This window comes from Rhinoraja longicauda, chromosome 35, assembly GCF_053455715.1.
Source record: "Rhinoraja longicauda isolate Sanriku21f chromosome 35, sRhiLon1.1, whole genome shotgun sequence".
Taxonomy (NCBI): Eukaryota; Metazoa; Chordata; class Chondrichthyes; order Rajiformes; family Arhynchobatidae; genus Rhinoraja; species Rhinoraja longicauda.
The window spans coordinates 14,992,767-15,011,483 of NC_135987.1; the positions used below are offsets into that span (position 1 = coordinate 14,992,767).

Below are 18,717 nucleotides of genomic sequence, written 5' to 3' on the forward strand. Positions count from 1 at the left end.
AATGCCAACTCCCACCACAAGTTACAAGCCCAGGACGTTACAAAACGTTTTGCAATCATTACGTCAAAAGATTGTTTATGTAAAGGTTTACCGTTAATTAAGACTAAAGGCTAGAAGTTGTGTTATCAGCAAATTGGATCAATTTCCTCTCTCTCTCTCTCTCTCTCTCTCTCTCTCTCTCTCTCTCTCTCTCTCTCTCTCTCTCTCTCTCTCTCTCTTCTCTCTCTGTCTCTGTCTCCTGTCCTGTCTCTCTCTGTCTCTCTCTCTCTGTCTCTCGCTCTCCCTCTCTCTCTCTGTCCCTCTCTCTCTGTCTCTCTCTCTCTCTCTCTCTCTTCTCTATCTCTCTCTCTCTCTCTCTCTCTCTCTCTCTCTCTCTCTCTCTCTCTCTCTCTCTCTCTCTCTCTCTCTCTCTCTGTCTCTCTGTCTGTCTCTCTCTATCTCTCTCTCTCTGTCTCTCGCTCTCCCTCTCTCTCTCTGTCCCTCTCTCTCTGTCTCTTTCTCTCTCTCTCTCTCTCTCTCTCTCTCTCTCTCTCTCTCTCTCTCTCTCTCTCTCTCTCTCTCTCTCTCTCTCTCTCTCTCTGTCTCTCTCTCTCTCTCTCTCTCTCTCTCTCTCTATCTCTCTCTCTCTCTCTCTCTCTCTCTCTCTCTCTCTCTCTCTCTCTCTCTCTCTCTGTCTCTCTCTCTCTCTCTCTCTGTCTCTCTGTCTGTCTCTCTCTGTCTCTCTCTCTCTCTGTCTCTCGCTCTCCCTCGCTCTCTCTGTCCCTCTCTCTCTGTCTCTCTCTCTCTCTCTCTCTCTCTCTCTCTCTCTCTCTCTCTCTCTCTCTCTCTCTCTCTCTGTCTCTCTGTCTGTCTCTCTCTGTCTCTCTCTCTCTGTCTCTCGCTCTCCCTCTCTCTCTCTGTCCCTCTCTCTCTGTCTCTTTCTCTCTCTCTCTCTCTCTCTCTCTCTCTCTCTCTGTCTCTCTCTCTCTCTCTCTCTCTCTCTCTCTCTCTCTCTCTCTCTCTCTCTCTCTCTCTCTGTCTCTCTCTCTCTCTCCTCTCTCTCTCTCTCTTCTCTCTCTCTCTCTCTCTCTCTCTCTCTCTCTCTCTCTCTCTCTCTCTCTCTCTCTCTCTCTCTCTCTCTCTCTCTCTCTCTCTCTCTCTCTCTCTCTCTCCCCTCTCTCTCCTCTTCCCTTCTCTCATGTCCCCCAAATCCCTCACATCTCCCCACATCCCTTCCAGATAGAAATTCACTCCAGTCACATTGTGCTGCCATCCTCCAATGGTTAAATGGCACTTTATTGCCACATGTACTTAGATCCAGTGATTTTTTTTGATTTGTATACAATTCAATAAAATCATACTCTACATAATAACTGTTTGTGTGTAATAGGTAGAACCACCAAGGCATCTCATCCAAGTATCAGAAATCATACAAGCAATTTACATAAATGCATAAAGTGCAATGATTGTTGTGTGAGAATAGTAGACCACCAAGGCATCTCACCAAGACAGTCCCAGCGCCATCTTCAAGTTTCAAGTCTTAAAAATGTTGAAGAAGGATCTTGAGCGGAAATATGTCCCTATTCCTTTATCTCCAGACTTGCTGTCTGACCCGCTGAGTTACACCAGCATTTTGCGGGTCTGAAGAAGGGTCTCGACCCCAAAACATCACCTATACCTTTTCTCCAGAGATGCTGCCGGTCCCGCTGAGTTACAAATGAGTCTACGTTAAAAATGTAGATGTCTTATCTTGGCCTCATAGGCCCGTTGTCATGGGGACGGTACTGGGTCGGTGTTGCAGGGTTGGCCACAAGGTCCTCCACCGTCTGATATATAGAGTGAGACATCTGTTCTCCCTCCCTCTCTCTTTTTCTCCTTTCAGAGGCCTCAGATCGATGAAGACACAGCAGTGATCACCACCACAAGGCTCCTGGAATCCTATGAGAGGTTTAACTTGACCATTGTGGCCACGGATAAAGGCAGACCACCATTGTGGGGCACAACTCTTCTCAAAGTCGACGTGATCGATGTGAACGACAATCGACCTATGTTTGTCAGGCCCCCCAATGGGACGATACTACATATCATGGAGGTAATAGGATGTTTCACCCGCACTGAAACTCATTGGAAAGTTGCCAATCCCATTCCCAGGCCACATCGTCACAAAACCTTCACAAGATTGTTTTTCTTGAAGAAGCTGTTAAATCCTTTAAAATGCAGCATTAGAAATAATACATTTCATTTCAGCACTGTTAGTGTGACAGGAAATGTGCTGGACTTTAACCAGAAAGTGTGGCTCATTCTAGACATGACCAGAGATAAAAGAAACCTCAACTCAAATCAAGTTTGGAGGTCTAGAGAGTCAGGAGTATTTAATTGTCATATGTATCAGAACAATCAAATTCTTACTTACAGCAGCATTACAGGCCTGTAAAGGTAATACCTAGAGATTAGTCTTTTTTAGACTTTTCGAGATACAGCGCAGAAACAGGCCCTTCAGCCCACCGAGTCCGTGCCAGCCAGCGATCACCCCATATACTAGCACTATCCTACACACTAGGGGACAACTCACAATTTTTACCGAAGCCAATTAACCTACAATTCCCGTATGTCTTTGGAGTGTGGGAGGAAACCGGAGCACCCGGAGAAAGCCCATTCAGTCTCAACGAGAAGGTACAAAATCCGCACAGACAGCACCCGTAGACAGGATCAAACCTGGGACTCTAGTGATGTTAGGCAGCACCTCTACAGAGTAGTGAGTTTAGTTTATCGTTACGTTTACCGAGGTACAGTGAAAATCTGCGGCAGAGCGGCGGCCACCACATATATAACAAACAAACAATAAATTAATCCCCCCAGCCCCTACAAAACATGAATTCCATCCATTCCATTCTATCCAATGTATTTAGTACTGGGACTTGTGTATATTGATTCTGTTGCAAATGTCTTGTCTGTCTCTAAAGGGGATGCGTAGGGAAGACCTGCAGATGCCGGTTTAAATTGAAGGTAGACACAAAATGCTGGAGTAACTCAGCGGGTCAGGCAGTGGCTCTGTAGAGAAGGAATGGGTGACGCTTCGGGTCGAGACCCTTCTTCAGACTGAAGATGGGTCTCGACCCAAAACGTCACCCATTCTTTCTCTCCAGAGATGACGCCAGTCCCGCTGAGTTACTCCAGCATTTTGTGTCTAAAGGGGATGTCTATGGGTACAGCAACCAGGCTAGAGGGAACCAGGAATTTGCAAGGTTAGGGGTGGTTTGCTAGAAATGTTCAAACTAATAGGGGAGGTGAAGAGAAACTATTTCTGTGAGTTGGAAAGTCTCACACTTTGGATCAAATGTCAGGCGTGTAGAACATAAGAAATCAGGATCCCTTCAATGTAAACTACAGGCAGCCCCGAAGTCACAGCTGGTCAAGTATCATGAATTTCCCCGTGGAAAATTCTCAAAATATACCCCAGAAATTCTGAGATACAGAATAAAATTCTCATGGAATTTATGTGAAGAAAACAAAAACAAAATTGTTTTTATCAACCTGCGTTTCTTGAAGTATGCACAAATGATCTGACTTTCCATTGTGGAAAATCACAATATGGTCTGTTTCTAGGAATACCCCCACCCCTTGTCACCCCCCTTCCCCCCCGTTTCTCCCCTTGTAACGCCTGGAATTGATGCCAGACCATGTTCATTGTGAACCAGATTGTTGGGTTTTCGCTAACCAGAGTTGGTAAACACGGTAAGCCAAAGAAGGTGGGTTACTCAAAAGGCCAAGTGCTGGAGTAACTCAGTGGGTCAGGCAGCATCTCTAGAGGACATGGATAGGTGATGTTTCACAGAGTGCTAGAGTACCTCAATAGACAATAGACAATAGGTGCAGGAGGAGGCCATTCGGCCCTTCGAGCCAGCACCGCCATTCAATGTGATCATGGCTGATCATTCTCAATCAGTACCCCGTTCCTGCCTTCTCCACATACCCCCTGACTCCGCTATCCTTAAGGGCTCTATTTAGCTCTCTCTTGAATGCATTCAGAGAATTGGCCTCCACTGCCTTCTGAGGCAGACAATTCCACAGGTTCACAACTCTCTGACTGAAAAAGTTTTTCCTCATCTCAGTTCTAAATGGCCTACCCCTTATTCTTAAACTGTGGCCCATTGTTCTGGACTCCCCCAACATTAGGAACATGTTTCCTGCCTCTAACATGTCCAACCCCTTAATAATCGTATACGTTTCGTACCAGTGGGTCAGGCAGCATCTCTGGAGGACATGGATAGGTGATGTTTCACAGAGTGCTGGAGTACCTCAGTGGGTCAGGCAGCATCTCTGGAGAACATGGATAGGTGATGTTTCACAGAGTGCTGGAGTACCTCAGTGGGTCAGGCAGCATCTCTGGAGGACATGGACAAGTGATGTTTCACATTTCCGATCCAAAATATCATCTATCCGCGTCCTCAGGGCAGTAGAATGGGGTTAGCTGGGAGAGTTAGATCAGCCATGATTGAATGGCGGAGAGGACTTGATGGGCCGAATGGCTTTTCGCTTCTACTCCTTTCACTTATGCCCGTATGAAAATGGTGCCGGGCTTGTGGGCAAGACGGGTGAAGTGTGCATTGTGCTCCTTCCCAGGAGAGGGAGCCGGGCTTCAATGTGTATGAAGTGCTGGCCACCGACAACGACGAGGGAGTGAACGGAGCCGTCCGCTACAGCTTCCTGAAGACAGCAGTCAACCGAGACTGGGAGCATTTCAACATCGACCCCCTCAGTGGGATCATCAACACCACAGCCAGGCTGGACAGGGAGAAGCAACCCGTCTATAATGTGAGTTGACAATTGTAGTCCTTGTGCACGTCCCTGCAGTAGGATGTTCATGGTGGGAGGGACTCATCTGAAATCTATCCGTCAGCCATCACTGCCCGATTGGTTGTCGAAAGGAACTGCAGATGCTGGTTTACACCGAAGAGCGACACAAAAAGCTGGAGTAACTCAGCGGGTCAGACAGCATCTCCGGAGAAGAGGAATGGTATGGTTTGTTAACATTCACAGCAAGAGGATTTGAGTATAGGAGCAGGGAGGTTCTGCTGCAGTTGTACAGGGCCTTGGTGAGACCGCACCTGGAGTATTGTGTGCAGTTTTGGTCTCCTAATCTGAGGAAAGACATTCTAGCCTTAGAGGGAGTACAGAGAAGGTTCACCAGATTGCAGGGATGGCAGGACTTTCATATGAAGAAAGACTGGATAGACTAGGCTTATACTCACTGGAATTTAGAAGACTGAGGGGGGATCTTATAGAAACATATAAAATTCTTAAGGGGTTGGAGAGGCTAGATGCGGGAAGTTTGTTCCCGATGTTGGGGAAGTCCAGAACCAGGGGTCACAGCTTAAAGATAAGGGGGAAGTCTTTTAGGACCGAAATGAGAAAACATTTCTTCATACAGAGAGTGGTGAGTCTGTGGAATTCCCTGCCGCAGAAGGTAGTTGAGTCCAGTTCATTGGCTATATTTAAGAGGGAGTTAGATGTGGCCCTTGTGGCTAAAGGGATCAGGGGGTATGGAGAGAAGGCAGGTACAGGTTACTGAGCTGGATGATCAGCCATGATCATATTGAATGGTGGTGCAGGCTCGAAGGGCCGAATGGCCTACTCCTGCACCTATTTTCTATGTTTCTATTAATAGGTGACGTTTCGGGTAGAATCTGAAGAAGGGTCTTGACCCGAAACATCACCAATTATTTTTCTCCAGAGATGCTGCCTGACCTGCTGAGTTACTCCAGCTGTTTGTGACTGCCTCATTGTTTCTTGAGTTCATGCTGATGGTGTGGGTTGAAGAAGGGGGTGGGGTTCAAGGAGGCTCATGCAAAGCATGAACCCGTTGGGCAGAATGGCCTGCTTCTGAGCTATAATGTCCCATGAGAAACTGAACTGACTTACGATTAGAATGCTTCCTAGGTTTTGATGTGTAGCCTTCAAAGTGACAACACAGTACAATTAATACAGTGCCCTCCATAATGTTTGGGACCAAGACCACATGTGATTTTTTTCTAGTACAAATCTCAAATTGTGGCGTGCAGAGGCAAATCAATAAATGATGGGTCTTTGTCCCAAACATTATGGAGGGCACTGGAGTTTGCATGTTTTACAAGGTACGTTGTAACTTTATACAACATCACTAGTAAGTGAACCACAGAGCTGCAGAGCATGGAAATAGGCCATTCAGCCCACCTTGTGCATGCTGCCAAGTAGGTTTACTGGGCGAGTCCCATTTGCGTGCATTTGGTGTGGACATGAGCTAATCCAAACGCAACAGTCCAACTTGGATACTGACCCAGCTTCCAAACACACTTGCTGGAAGCCTTCTCCTTTGGCCCAGAGCTTTTCACTTTGGAATTAACTGTGCCGCTTTGTGATCCTGGTGTCAAATAGAATGCAGACCCAAATCTGTTCCTTTCCAGGAACTTTGTAAGAATGCGGACGGTTTAATTGTTAAATTGAGAAGACAGAGCCACCCACATACTCTCAACGACCTGAAACCGCTCCCTGTGCTGATCTCTCTCCCAGCAGAGGCTCGGACTCCACCGCTGATCGACTCTGCTGCACTCTGAATCTTGGCATCCTGCACTTTGACGGCAGTGAATCTGTGCAGGATTAAGAAGTGAGTCAAGACTCCACAAACAGCACAAAATGTCCTGGCAAAAAAAACAGATGATACCTCCAGCAAGATGCAGTGAACTAGCAAAGGAACGTTGCATTGTTCTGAGCAAGAAGGGACTGCTGGTGTTGGCTTATACCGAAGATAGACACACAATGCTGGAGTAACTCAGCAGGTCAGGCAGCATCTCTGGAGAAAAGGAACAGGTGACGTTTCAGGTTGGAACCCTTCTTCAGTCTGAAGAGGGTTTCTGACCCAAAACATCGCCTAATCCTTGTCTCTAGAGATGCTGCCTGACCTGCTGAGTTACTCCAGCATTGTGTGTCTACCTTGCATTGTTATGAACTGTGCGTCTGATATCCAGAGGTAAATGCATGGGGAACTGACATTAGCTCCCTTTACACAGGAAGATGGGTGGCTGTATGATTGATGCCTTGTGTTATCACTGTGAAGATGGAACGACGGCAGATGATGACACTCATTGGTTCTTCTTTTGGCTTTAGCTCATTCTCCTGGCCTTTGACCTGGGGCAGCCAGTTCCCTACGAGACCACGCAACTCCTGCAGGTGGCCCTGGACGACATCGATGACAACGAGCCACTCTTCCTCAAACCACCCGTAAGGACAGTTCAGGGAACGAACCCAATCTGATCGGAAAAAGCAGGCTCGCATTTGGGTTCTGCAAACACAATCAGTTGTGCAAGAACTTCTTGCTTCAGTTTAGTTTACTTTGGTTTAGTTTATTGTCACGTGCACTGAGATAGCGTGAAAAGCTCTAGTTGCTGTGCAGAAGTTGGCCATTAGCCCATCACTCCTGAGACAACTCCAAGATGAAAGTTAGCCCAAGTCGGTCTCTCCAGCCCTGCACTTATAAAAGTTACTCCTTCTGCCATCCTTCCAGGCAGTGTGATCCTGGGGACAGCAGCTCGCTGAGAAAGAGAGGGGGAAACATTCTTCTCAACTCCCCTCTGACCTGTTAGTTTGCCTAATATCTTCAAACTGCATCCTTTTCAAAGGCTGTAAGCTTTGGGCTGCTGCATTGCATCACCCAGAGCAAGTAGAAAGCATCTACCCTTCATCTCCTTTGTCCCAAGGAGAACAATCTGGCTTCTCTAAAAGCAATAAAGACGTGACTTCACTGAGATGGGGAGCCGAGAAAACTGTGTGAAGCTGAGTTGTGGTTTCCCAGGGCTCGTTAGAAACGCTCGGATGATTTAGGACCGTGCGGTGACAGGGTTATGTGACATGAATCAAAGTTTTATGTGTATATTTTTCACGTGAAATGAGACAATGAGACAGGGCAAGAGGGGAGGTGGGAGTGGCATGTCAGTGAGGTATAGATTGATGAGTGAGCAGGGGACAGGAACAGCAAGGCTGAACATCTGATGAAGACAGTGTCAGATTGCTGCAACAAACGCTGACCTTTACTGGGTTTGCAATCAAACAGCACAAGTCAGTGAACAGGGACTCTGCAATGGACATGCCACCAATGAGTGGCGCAGCGGTAGAGTTGCTGCCTTACAGCGAATGCAGCGCCGGAGACCCGGGTTCGATCCCGACTGCGGGTGCTGTCTGTACGGAGTTTGTACGTTCTCCCCGTGACCGCGTGGGTTTTCTCCGAGATCTTCGGTTTCCTCCCACACTCCAAAGACGTACAGGTTTGTAGGTTAATTGGCTTGGTATAAAAAAATGTAAATTGTCCTTAGTATTGTATGATAGTGTTAGTGTGCAGGGATCGCTGGTCGGTGCGGACTCGGTGGGCCGAAGGGCCTGTTTCCTTGCTGTATCTTTAAACTAAACTTAACTAAACTAAATAGTAGGGCTACATACAGATTGATTTCAATGAGTGTGATATTTCTGAAAGCTGGATAAACTATTAATTTTTCCTTCCCATATTAATCGGAGCTTTGTATCTCCAATGGAAATTGTTCCTCTTTACCCTATGACCCGGGTACGGCGGTGCAATGGTTAGGTTGTAAGCCTGAGTTCTGCACCATTGATCCAGTGATGCAAGTTCAAATCCCACCAAGGCCACTGAGCTATTTGAGTTCAAGTACTTCAGTAAAACAGAGAATTTTGAACCATGCAGCTAGACAGAGTAACAGTTGCTTTGAAATTGCTGGGTCGTTGTAAAAGCCTCTGTGGTTCACTAATGTCCTTCAGATTAGAAAATATTGATTGATTGAAAGATACTGATTAAAAGATACATTACATCATGGAAACAGTTCCTTCGGTCCACCGAGTCCATACAGATTGTTGACCACCCGTTCATGCTCGCTCTCTGTTATCCCACATTTGCACATTCTCCTCCCTTTGCCCCATAACCCCTGACACCCGTACTAAACACTAATCTGGCAATCTCCGCCTTAAAAGCATCCATTGACGGCCTCCACAGCCTTCTGTGGCAATGAATTCCACATATTCACCACCTCTGGTCCTAGATTCTCCCACTTGTAGAAACCTCCTCTCCATATCCACTCTATCCTGGCCTTTCACCATTCAGTAAATTTCAGTGAGATCCCCTCTCACGCTCTAAACTCCACCGAGTACAGGCCCAGTGCCATCAAATGCTCATCATATGTTCACAATCATTCCTGGTATTATTCTCTTAAACCTCCTCTGGGCCCTCTCTAGTGCCAGCACATCCTTCCTCAGATATGGGGCCCAAACTTGCTCACAATACTCCAAGTGCAGTCTGACCATTGCCTTATAAAGCCTCAGCATTACATCCCTATTTTTGGTATTCTAGCCCTCTCGAAATAAATGCTACCATTGCATTTGCTTTCCTTACCATCGATTCAACTTGCAAATTAAATCCTGTACCAGCACTCCCAATTCCCTTTGCACCTCCAATTTCTGAATTGTTTCCCAATTTTAAAAAAGTCTACGCTTTTATTCCTACTACCAAAATGCATGACTCCACACTATGCGAACCTGTATTCCATCTGCCACTTCTTTGCCCATTCTTCCACCCTGTCCAAGTCCTTTAGCAGAGTCCCTGCTTTGTCTATACTACCTGCCCCTTTGCTATCTTTGTATCGTCTGCAAATTTGGCCACAAAGCCTTCAATTCCCTCATCTAAATCATCGATATACAACGTGAAGAGTAGCGGCTGCAGCACTGAGCCCTGCGGAACTCCGCTAGTCACTGGCAGCCGACCAGAAAAGCCCCCTTTCTTTGCCTTCTGCCATCCAGCTAACCTTCTACCATGCTGGAATCTACTCTCTGAAACCATGGGCTCTCATCTTCTTTAGCAGCCTCACATGCGGCACCTTGTCAAAGGCCTGCTGAATCTCCAGGTATACAACATCCCCTGACTCTCCTGCCATTTACTTCCTCAAAGAATTCCAACGTTGTGATGGGTTGAAGCTTCAAAGGCCAAGCCCCACCCTGTACTTTGGATAACTCTCTAAAATATGAAAACAAGCTCAGAATAAAAGCTCAGCCTTGTAGGATTCAATTGAGGAGAAATTTCTTCACTCAGTGGGAATGTAAATTTTTGGAGTTCTCTAGCCCAGGAACCTCAAGCCTCCAGGGTCATTTTTCGGGAACAAGGAGAATATGGTAGATGGGTGGGAATGTGGATTTGGTGCAGAGGACTACCCATGGTCTTATTGAATGGTAGGGATGGTACAGGAGGCTGAATTGTCTGCTCCTACTATTCCTTTTCCCTTTCAGAGAATTCTCACACTGAAACATGTCTTCACCATTCCAGTCCTGGCAAATTGCAAGAGTGTTTAGAATAGATAGAGATGAATGGAAGAAGTAGAAATGTTTCAAAGAAAGGATATCCAACATCTTATTAAATCCATTTAAAAAATCCATAGAACACTGAAAAGTACAGATTTTTGGAATTATTTAAGAAAATATTTAAGTGGAAGAAAATGAGAAAATATTTCCAAAATGCAGAGGCCAAAGTGAACTTTATTTTAAGCATTTGAGGCATAGAGTCAGTGTGGAAACAGGCCCTTCGGCCCAACTTGCCCACAGCGGCTAACATGTCCCACCTGCCTGCGTTTGGCCCATATCCCTCTAAACCTGTCTAAATGTTTTTTAGACGTTACAATAGTACCTGCCTCAACTAACCCCTCTGGCAGCTCATTCCACACACCCAGCTCCCTTTGTGTGAAGAAGTTACCCCTAAGATTCTTATTAAATCTTTTCCCCTTCACCTTGAACCCATATCCTCTGGTCCTCGATTCCCCTACTCTGGGCAAGGAATTCTGTGCTATAGACCCGATCTATTCCTCTCATGATTTCACCTCTCACCCTCCACGCTCCAAGGAAGACAGTCCTCCAACACGAGAGGATGTTTCAATTTCAGGTGTTCTCACTGGCTTTCTCTCTCTAACCTGCTGTGGTGTCCGTCTTTTGTTAGAGAAGTTCGCAGTACCAGCGCCTCTTTGTGTCTGAGCACTCTGACCCTACCACAGTCGTGGGGAACGTGACCGGAGCCATCGATGCGGATGAGGGCCCCAATGCCGTGGTCTACTACTTTATGGCAGGTGGGTTCCCGGCCAGGTGAGGTTTGCCTCATCATTTGTCTGAATCTTGTGTACGGTAGCGCAGCGGTAGAGTTGCTGCTTTACAGCGAATGCAGCGCCGGAGACTCAGGTTCGATCCTGACTACGGGTGCTGCACTGTAAGGAGTTTGTACGTTCTCCCCGTGACCTGCGTGGGTTTTCTCCGAGGTCTTCGGTTTCCTCCCACACTCCAAAGACGTACAGGTATGTAGGTTAATTGGCTGGGTAAATGTAAAAATTGTCCCTAGTGGGTGTAGGATAGTGTTAATGTACGGGGATCACTGGGCGGCACGGACTTGGAGGGCTGAAAAGGCCTGTTTCCGGCTGTATTGATATGATATGATATGATATGATATTCTGTTCAACTCTGCAACTCTTCCTTCTTCACTTTTGCGGTTGCAGCTCCTAGACTGTGGAACAGCATCCCTCTCCCCATCAGAACTGCCCCCTCCATTGACTCCTTTAAGTCCAGGCTCAAAACCTATTTCTACTCCCTAGCGTTTGAGGCCCTCTGAGGGGATGCTGTGAACTGTTTATGTATGTGCTGTTATGTTTGTGTGCCATTGTATGTTCGTTTCTTAGTACCTGAACTGATGTACAGCACTTTGGTCAACGTGGGTTGTTTTTAAATGTGCTATACAAATAAAATTGACTTGACTTGACTTCTACTGTGCTCTGACTGCACAGATCCTTGACCTGGTTTTTCGTCACCCATTCCTTCACTCCGGAGATGCTGCCTGTCCCGCTGAGTTACTCTAGCATTTTGTGTCTATCTTTGGTTTAAACCAGAATTTGGAGTTCCTTCCAAGCTGATAAGCCTGTAATTGTTGTGATATCGCAAGGACTGCTTTGTTGTATCACAAGGACTATTTTGTTTGCCTGTGTAGTAACGTGTATATAAGAGAATGAGGTGATTTGGTGATCACTCTGGTTCCAGGTGGCCGTGGAATAAACAGCCTGGATTTAAGCTCCAGCTTTCTAACTTTTTAAACACGTGTACTTGTGGAAAGTCCAGAGTCAAAACAAAGGTATAACAGATGAAGTACAACAGTAATCACATAGCTCAGCCTCAGAATATAACCCCCCAAACCTCAGACTGTCATGGCCTGCTTACACTCTCTCCCCCCCCCCCCCCACACACACACAACAGGGAGAGAGTGTACACAATTCTTATTTCATCTGAGAGCCTCTGTCACTTAACACTTTCTATTGTTACACCATTGACCCTTGCAGTTCCAGGGGATGGGATCATCAGTTAGTCACTTCCAGCAGATTTATTCGAGCGTATCTGGAGATGTGGACCATGTTCAATTTCCATCACCGCAATTGGGTAATTTAACTTCAAGTAATTAATTTAAATGGATTTAAAAGCTATCAGTAATGGTGACCTGAAACTATCACGTTGTTATAATCCTATCTGGTTGAGTGCATTTCAAAGAAGCAAGTCTGTTATATTCACCCAGTCCAATCTATACATGACTATAGAAGTTGGGAGGTCATGTTGCAGTTGTATAAGACGTTGGCAAGGCCACATTTAGAGTATTGTGTTCAGTTCTGGGCAATGTGTTATAGGAAAGATGTTGTCAAGCTGGAAAGGGTACAGAGAAGATTTACGAGGATGGTACCACAGCTAGAGGGCAACAGGGAGAGGTTGAGTAGGCTGGGACTCTATTCCTTGGAGCGCAGGAGGATGAGGGGTGAACTTATAGAGGTGTATAAGATCATGAGAGGAATAGATCGGGTAGATGCACAGAGTCTTTTGCCCAGAGTAGGGGAAAAAAGGACCAGAGGATATAGGCTGAAGTCAAGTCAAGTCAAGTTTATTTGTCACATGCACACACAAGATGTGCAGTGAAATGAAAGGTCACACACAGTCCAGCAATAGAGCAATAAAAATAAACAATTTCACCCACAATCACAACCAACACAAAACAAAGAAAAGAACGGGAAAAGATTTAATAAGAATCTGAGGGGTAACTTTTTCACACAAAGTGGGTGTATGGAACAGGCTGCCAGAGGAGGTAGTCGAGGCAGGGACTACCCCAACGTTTAAGAAACTGTTAGACAGGTACATGGATAGGACAGGTTTGGAGGGACATGGGCCAAATGCTGGCACCTTTCCCTCAGCCAACAATGAACCATTCTACATTTCCTTGATCACCATCTGCTTTGATCTGTCCTTTTCACGTCTTAAATTCACTTTGTACCCTTCCCTATCTCTAGTTTCCCTCACCCCTGACTCTCAGTCTGAAGAAGGATCTCGACCCAAAATGTCACTCATTCCTCTCCAGAGTTACTGCCTGTCCCGCTAACATAGAAACATAGAAAATAGGTGCAGGAGGAGGCCATTTGGCCCTTTGAACCAGCACCGCCATTCATTGTGATCATGGCTGATCGTCCCCAATCAATACCCCGTGCCTGCCTTCTCCCCATATCCCTTGATTCCACTAGCCCCTAGAACTCTATCTAACTCTCTCTTAAATCCATCCAGTGATTTGGCTTCCACTGCCCTCTGTGGCAGAGAATTCCACAAATTCACAACTCTCTGGGTGAAAAGGTTTTTTCTCACCTCAGTTTTAAATGGCCTCCCCTTTATTCTAAGACTGTGGCCCCTGGTTCTGGACTCGCCCAACATTGGGAACATTTTTCCTGCATCTAGCTTGTCCAGTCCTTTTATAATTTTATATGTTTCTATAAGATCCCCTCTCATCCTTCAAAACTCCAGTCTTTTCAATCTTTCCTCATATGTCAGTCCCGCCATCCCAGGGATCAATCTCGTGAACCTACGCAGCACTGCCTCAATTACAAGGATGTCCTTCCTCAAATTAGGTTACTCCAGCATTTTGTGTCTATCTTCGGTGTAAACCAGCATCTGCAGTGCCTTCCTACAAACCTCAGTGTCTACTGAAATGGCCAAGGAAGGGGCAATTAAGGTGGACAATAAATGTTGCCCTTGCCTGGAACGGATTAATGAAGGAACAAACGAAAATCCAGCATTTTTCTAATCCTTGCCGACTGAATGCGAACACATGATAGTTAAAATCATCATTGTCTTCTCCATAATCACTCCATGACTTCGCCTGCCTTACGTATACAAGGTTCTCCTACCCTATCCAACACAGGTTCCTGTGTTCATATTGCCCCTCTCTGTCCCCCACCAGTAATTCTAATGCCGGTGATCATTTGGTCTGGAACTTCAAATCCCAATCTCAGCCAATTTGTCCATCACATCCTTCATCTACAATTCCTGCCATTGTGTAAATTTCCATGTGCCAGGAAATTCTTTCAAGGGTAAATCAATTAAGTTGTTATCTTTGGGCCTACGCCTTGCTTCTGTACCTTCACCTTCAATCTCTTATTTCAACTCCAGAGGAGGGTCCCCGTCACAAAACTCTTTCCATTGTTACACCATTGACCGCTGGGAATGGGGTTATCAATTGGTCACTTACAGGAGCTTTAAAGCATTGAGGAAACAACTGATTAAACTGTACAGGCGATAAGCAGATGAATTATGTTGGGTTGCGGTGCTGGCTCGAAGGGCCAAATGGCCTCCTCCTGCACCTATTTTCGATGTTTCTATGTTTCTTTACTCTCCAGAATTACCCTGGAACCTTTAAGTATAACAAAGATTTAACTCCGGGTTATGAAGCAACATGGCTACATACATACTCTTAGGCCAATGTGAAGAAAAAATTATTGTAATTTATCTCTTTGAATTTTGACTTTCGGTTGTTAAGAATAAATGAATATGGGAGAAAAATGTCTGCTTGACTGGTAAGACCCTTCCAATTGCGTAATGACACCAAGGCGGCACGGTAGCGCAGCGGTAGAGTTGCTGCTTTACAGCGAATGCAGCGCCGGAGACTCAGGTTCGATCCTGACTACGGGTGCTGCACTGTAAGGAGTTTGTACGTTCTCCCCGTGACCTGCGTGGGTTTTCTCCGAGATCTTCGGTTTCCTCCCACACTCCAAAGACGTACAGGTATGTAGGTTAATTGGCTGGGTAAATGTAAAAATTGTCCCTAGTGGGTGTAGGATAGTGTTAATGTACGGGGATCACTGGGCGGCACGGACTTGGAGGGCCGAAAAGGCCTGTTTCCGGCTGTAGATATATGATATGATATGATAAGGCAGCTTAAAATTAATGTGGGAAGACAGCTGAAAAGAAACATATATCCGGCAGCACAAAGACATGGAAGTGGCAGGTTAATTGGCCACTGTAAATTGTCCCACAGGGACAGGGGAGTGGTGGGAATGCAGTGATTATGCAGCGGCACGGACACGATGGGCCTCTTTCTGTGCTGTAGGACTCTATGACTCTATGACTCTATGAAGTGTAGGTGGATGTGGTTAATGTAGGTAGGTGGGTGCTTGATAGTCAGCATCGATGGTGGAACCTTGGGGCCCATATCTGTACTGAATGAATGAATGAATGATGAATGAATGAATAAGTTTATTGGCCAAGTATGTGCACATACAAGGGATGTGCCTTGGTGCTCCGCTCCCAAATGACAACACAAACATACAGTTAACAATTAAGAATAAAGCATAACCACATCAAAACAATAAGGATACAACATTACGGTCTAACCATGTGGGTGAAAATAAACCAGAGCAAAAAAGAAACGACAGACTTTGGTTATTGAGTAGAACTACCACTCGTGGAAAAAAAGCTGTTTTTTATGTCTGGCTGTGGCTGCTTTGACAGTCCGGAGTCGCCTTCCAGAGGGAAGTTCTGCATGGCTCTATGACCTGTAGGTCTGGGCAGTTGGAGACTTTTGTAACAAAAGCTCTCACAGCCCATACAACCAGAGTTGGCAAGCCCACATTGGTGGGGAAAACAAAGCAGCTTTTGACTCTGTCATTCATTGATGCAGCGTTCGAAGATGATCTTAATGTGTTTGCTTGGAAAGATGTTCATTGAAATGTGCTTCAACACAGCTGGAGATCCGGACAACAACTTTCATCTGAACAGGAATGGGCTTCTCAAGGTGGTGAATGACCTGGATCGAGAAACGGACCCATTCTACACCATCATCGTCAAGGCCTCCAGCAACCGCAACTGGAGGTCTTCAAGGCAGAAGGGTCGGGTCTTTGACCCCAGCACCGACCTCACCCTCCAGGAGGTTCGGATCATCCTGGGGGACATCAATGACCAGCCGCCGATATTCACCAAGTCTGAGTACACAGCTGGTGAGTTTGCTCACATCTACACGGATAAGTGTACGGTTTAGTGGCCATTTGGGTCGGAGCCTCAATAGGGCAGAGGGGTAAAGGGATGTTTAGTTTTGTTTAGTTCAGAGATACAACACGGAAACAGGCCCTTCGGCCCACCGAATCCATGCCGACCAGCGGTCCTGAACTCCAGCACCATCCTGCACACACACCAGGGACATTTTTTTACAATTTTACCAAGCCAATTAGCTCGCAAACCTGTACGTTTTTAGACTGTGGGAGGAAAGTGGAGCACCTGGGGAAACTCACGGAGAGAACGAACAAACAAATATGTGTAAGCAACAGCAGAGATTAATAAGGGCATTTACAGAAAAACTAACGGTGAGAAAACTTACATCAAATGTAGTGAGTTTTTGGTTTGATCGTAACAGTGACTACATTTCTGGTCGTCATTTTATAGAGGCTTGAGAGAAGGTTATTCTAAAACTGAGAAGTTATTCATATCAGGATATACTGAGTGCACTGACCTCGTTTTTACTGGCAAAGCGACTGAGGGTGACCAGATAATGATAAATGAAATAGTTTAGTATGGTAGATGGAGAGAACATCTTTCCATTTATAGGGACTTCAAGCCCCCAGGTCACTAACATCAACATGGAGTTTTTAGTTTTAGTTTCAAAAGTATGTTTTATTGTCATATGTCCCAGATTTAACAATGAAATTCTTAAATATACCACGGAGAAACAGGCCCTTTGGCCCACCGAATCCACGCCAACCAACGACCGCCCGTACACCAGTTCCATCCTACACACCAGGGACAATTTACAGAAGCCAATTAACCTACAAATCCACACGTCTTTGTGGAGTGTGAGAGGAAAAACCCCAGGCTTTCACAGGGAGATCAACTCCATACAGAAAGCTGGTCCGTGCGGATTCATTGGGCCGAAGGGCCCGTTTCCACACTGTATCTCTAAACTAAACTAAACAAAGATATTTCCTATCTATAATCTATACAGATCTGTCTTTGATTGATCTACAAAGACAGACAGCCGTGTTTGGTCCTAATGATCTCCCACATTTCCACCGCATGTAAATGTTATTCTTAATACCTGCAGTTCCTTGTCTATCCAATGTTATTTGATGGTGCTTTCCTCAGATCCCATTTCTGTTTGGATACTAATGGATCTGTCTCCCCACTGCAGGTGTTGCCACTGATGCTAAAGTGGGCTCGGAACTGATCAGAGTAAAGGCCTATGATACTGACATTGGAAACAACAGCCTGGTTTTCTATCAGATCATTAACATCCGCTACATTAAGCAGCAGTTCAACGATTCTGAAGATGTTGGGAATGTCTTCATCGTTGGTAGGATCATGTGCTTCACTGTGAAACCCTAACACCAAGCATTTGATGTTATCAATGTTAGCACTTAACAAGTTGGTGTGAGCTGCCGTTTCCAATGCTTTTAGCTCTCCTTAATATGTCATGCTTCAGATTTGATCATTCCCAAAGCATTTCACACGGGCTCACACAAAAACAGTCGGCAAAATAGATATTGGAAAGGGTGACCAGAGGACTAGTCAAAGAAAGGTTTCAGGAGAGGGAGAGATAATAATTGGTCATTTTATCCATATTTTTTCAAAATTCTAGTATTCTCTCCGTAAACACACTCTGGTCCACTACCAAAGCTAGAAACCAACTTCTTTGACCAGATTTCTGCTCATCTAACCGTATTTCCCTTTGTTGAGCTTGCTGGTAATTGTTATAATGTGCCCTGGTGTAGACGCTGTACAATGATTGTCACATCAGATAACCTAACTGCAAACAAAATGGAGGCAGCAGAGTTCCAGAACCACCCTGCTGTTTGCGACTTCACTACTCATACAACACGCCTTAGTCGTCATATGGAAAGATACGCAGGAGTGAACCTATTTCACGGAAAATAAGAATGCCCTGTGATGTAAACTGCACCTTCTCCCATCTTTGTTATTCTATTCAAGGTCAACTTGTGAAATGCAATTAGTGAGTGTGGTATTAGCATTCTCTTAATTGTTGAATTATCAGAACTTACGGCAAGGGAGGGAGATTTCACTCCATCAGGTTCAGGGTGGCCAACCATGGGCCTGGTTAATCGCACTTCCCAGCTATTGGTTCACAACCCTACCCAAAGAGACCTGGTGCCCCAATACTACTATTTAAGCGAGATGGTTTCATTATCTATCATGCAGTGAATTCCCGACGAATAAGATCTTCAATTCCCATGTAATCCCTCCAGCAGTCAGATGCAATAGGGGTACCTAAGAGGCTTTTAGATAGTATTATAAATATGCAGGGAACAAGGGGATGTGGATTACATCCAAGCAGGGAGAACAACTTGGCATCATGTACAGCCCAGACATTGT

General features: G+C 45.6%; 1 protein-coding gene across 1 annotated transcript in view; it reads left to right on the plus strand.

The window, feature by feature from the left end:
- cdh23 (cadherin-related 23) overlaps nucleotides 1-18,717 on the plus strand; it is a 694,191-nt gene that overhangs the window by 659,495 nt on the left and 15,979 nt on the right. The window contains exons 53-58 of the mRNA XM_078428607.1: nucleotides 1,864-2,071; nucleotides 4,603-4,794; nucleotides 7,123-7,236; nucleotides 10,997-11,123; nucleotides 16,083-16,334; nucleotides 17,519-17,680. Coding sequence (XP_078284733.1) covers nucleotides 1,864-2,071; nucleotides 4,603-4,794; nucleotides 7,123-7,236; nucleotides 10,997-11,123; nucleotides 16,083-16,334; nucleotides 17,519-17,680 — 1,055 coding nt within the window. The remainder of the gene's footprint in view (nucleotides 1-1,863; nucleotides 2,072-4,602; nucleotides 4,795-7,122; nucleotides 7,237-10,996; nucleotides 11,124-16,082; nucleotides 16,335-17,518; nucleotides 17,681-18,717) is intronic.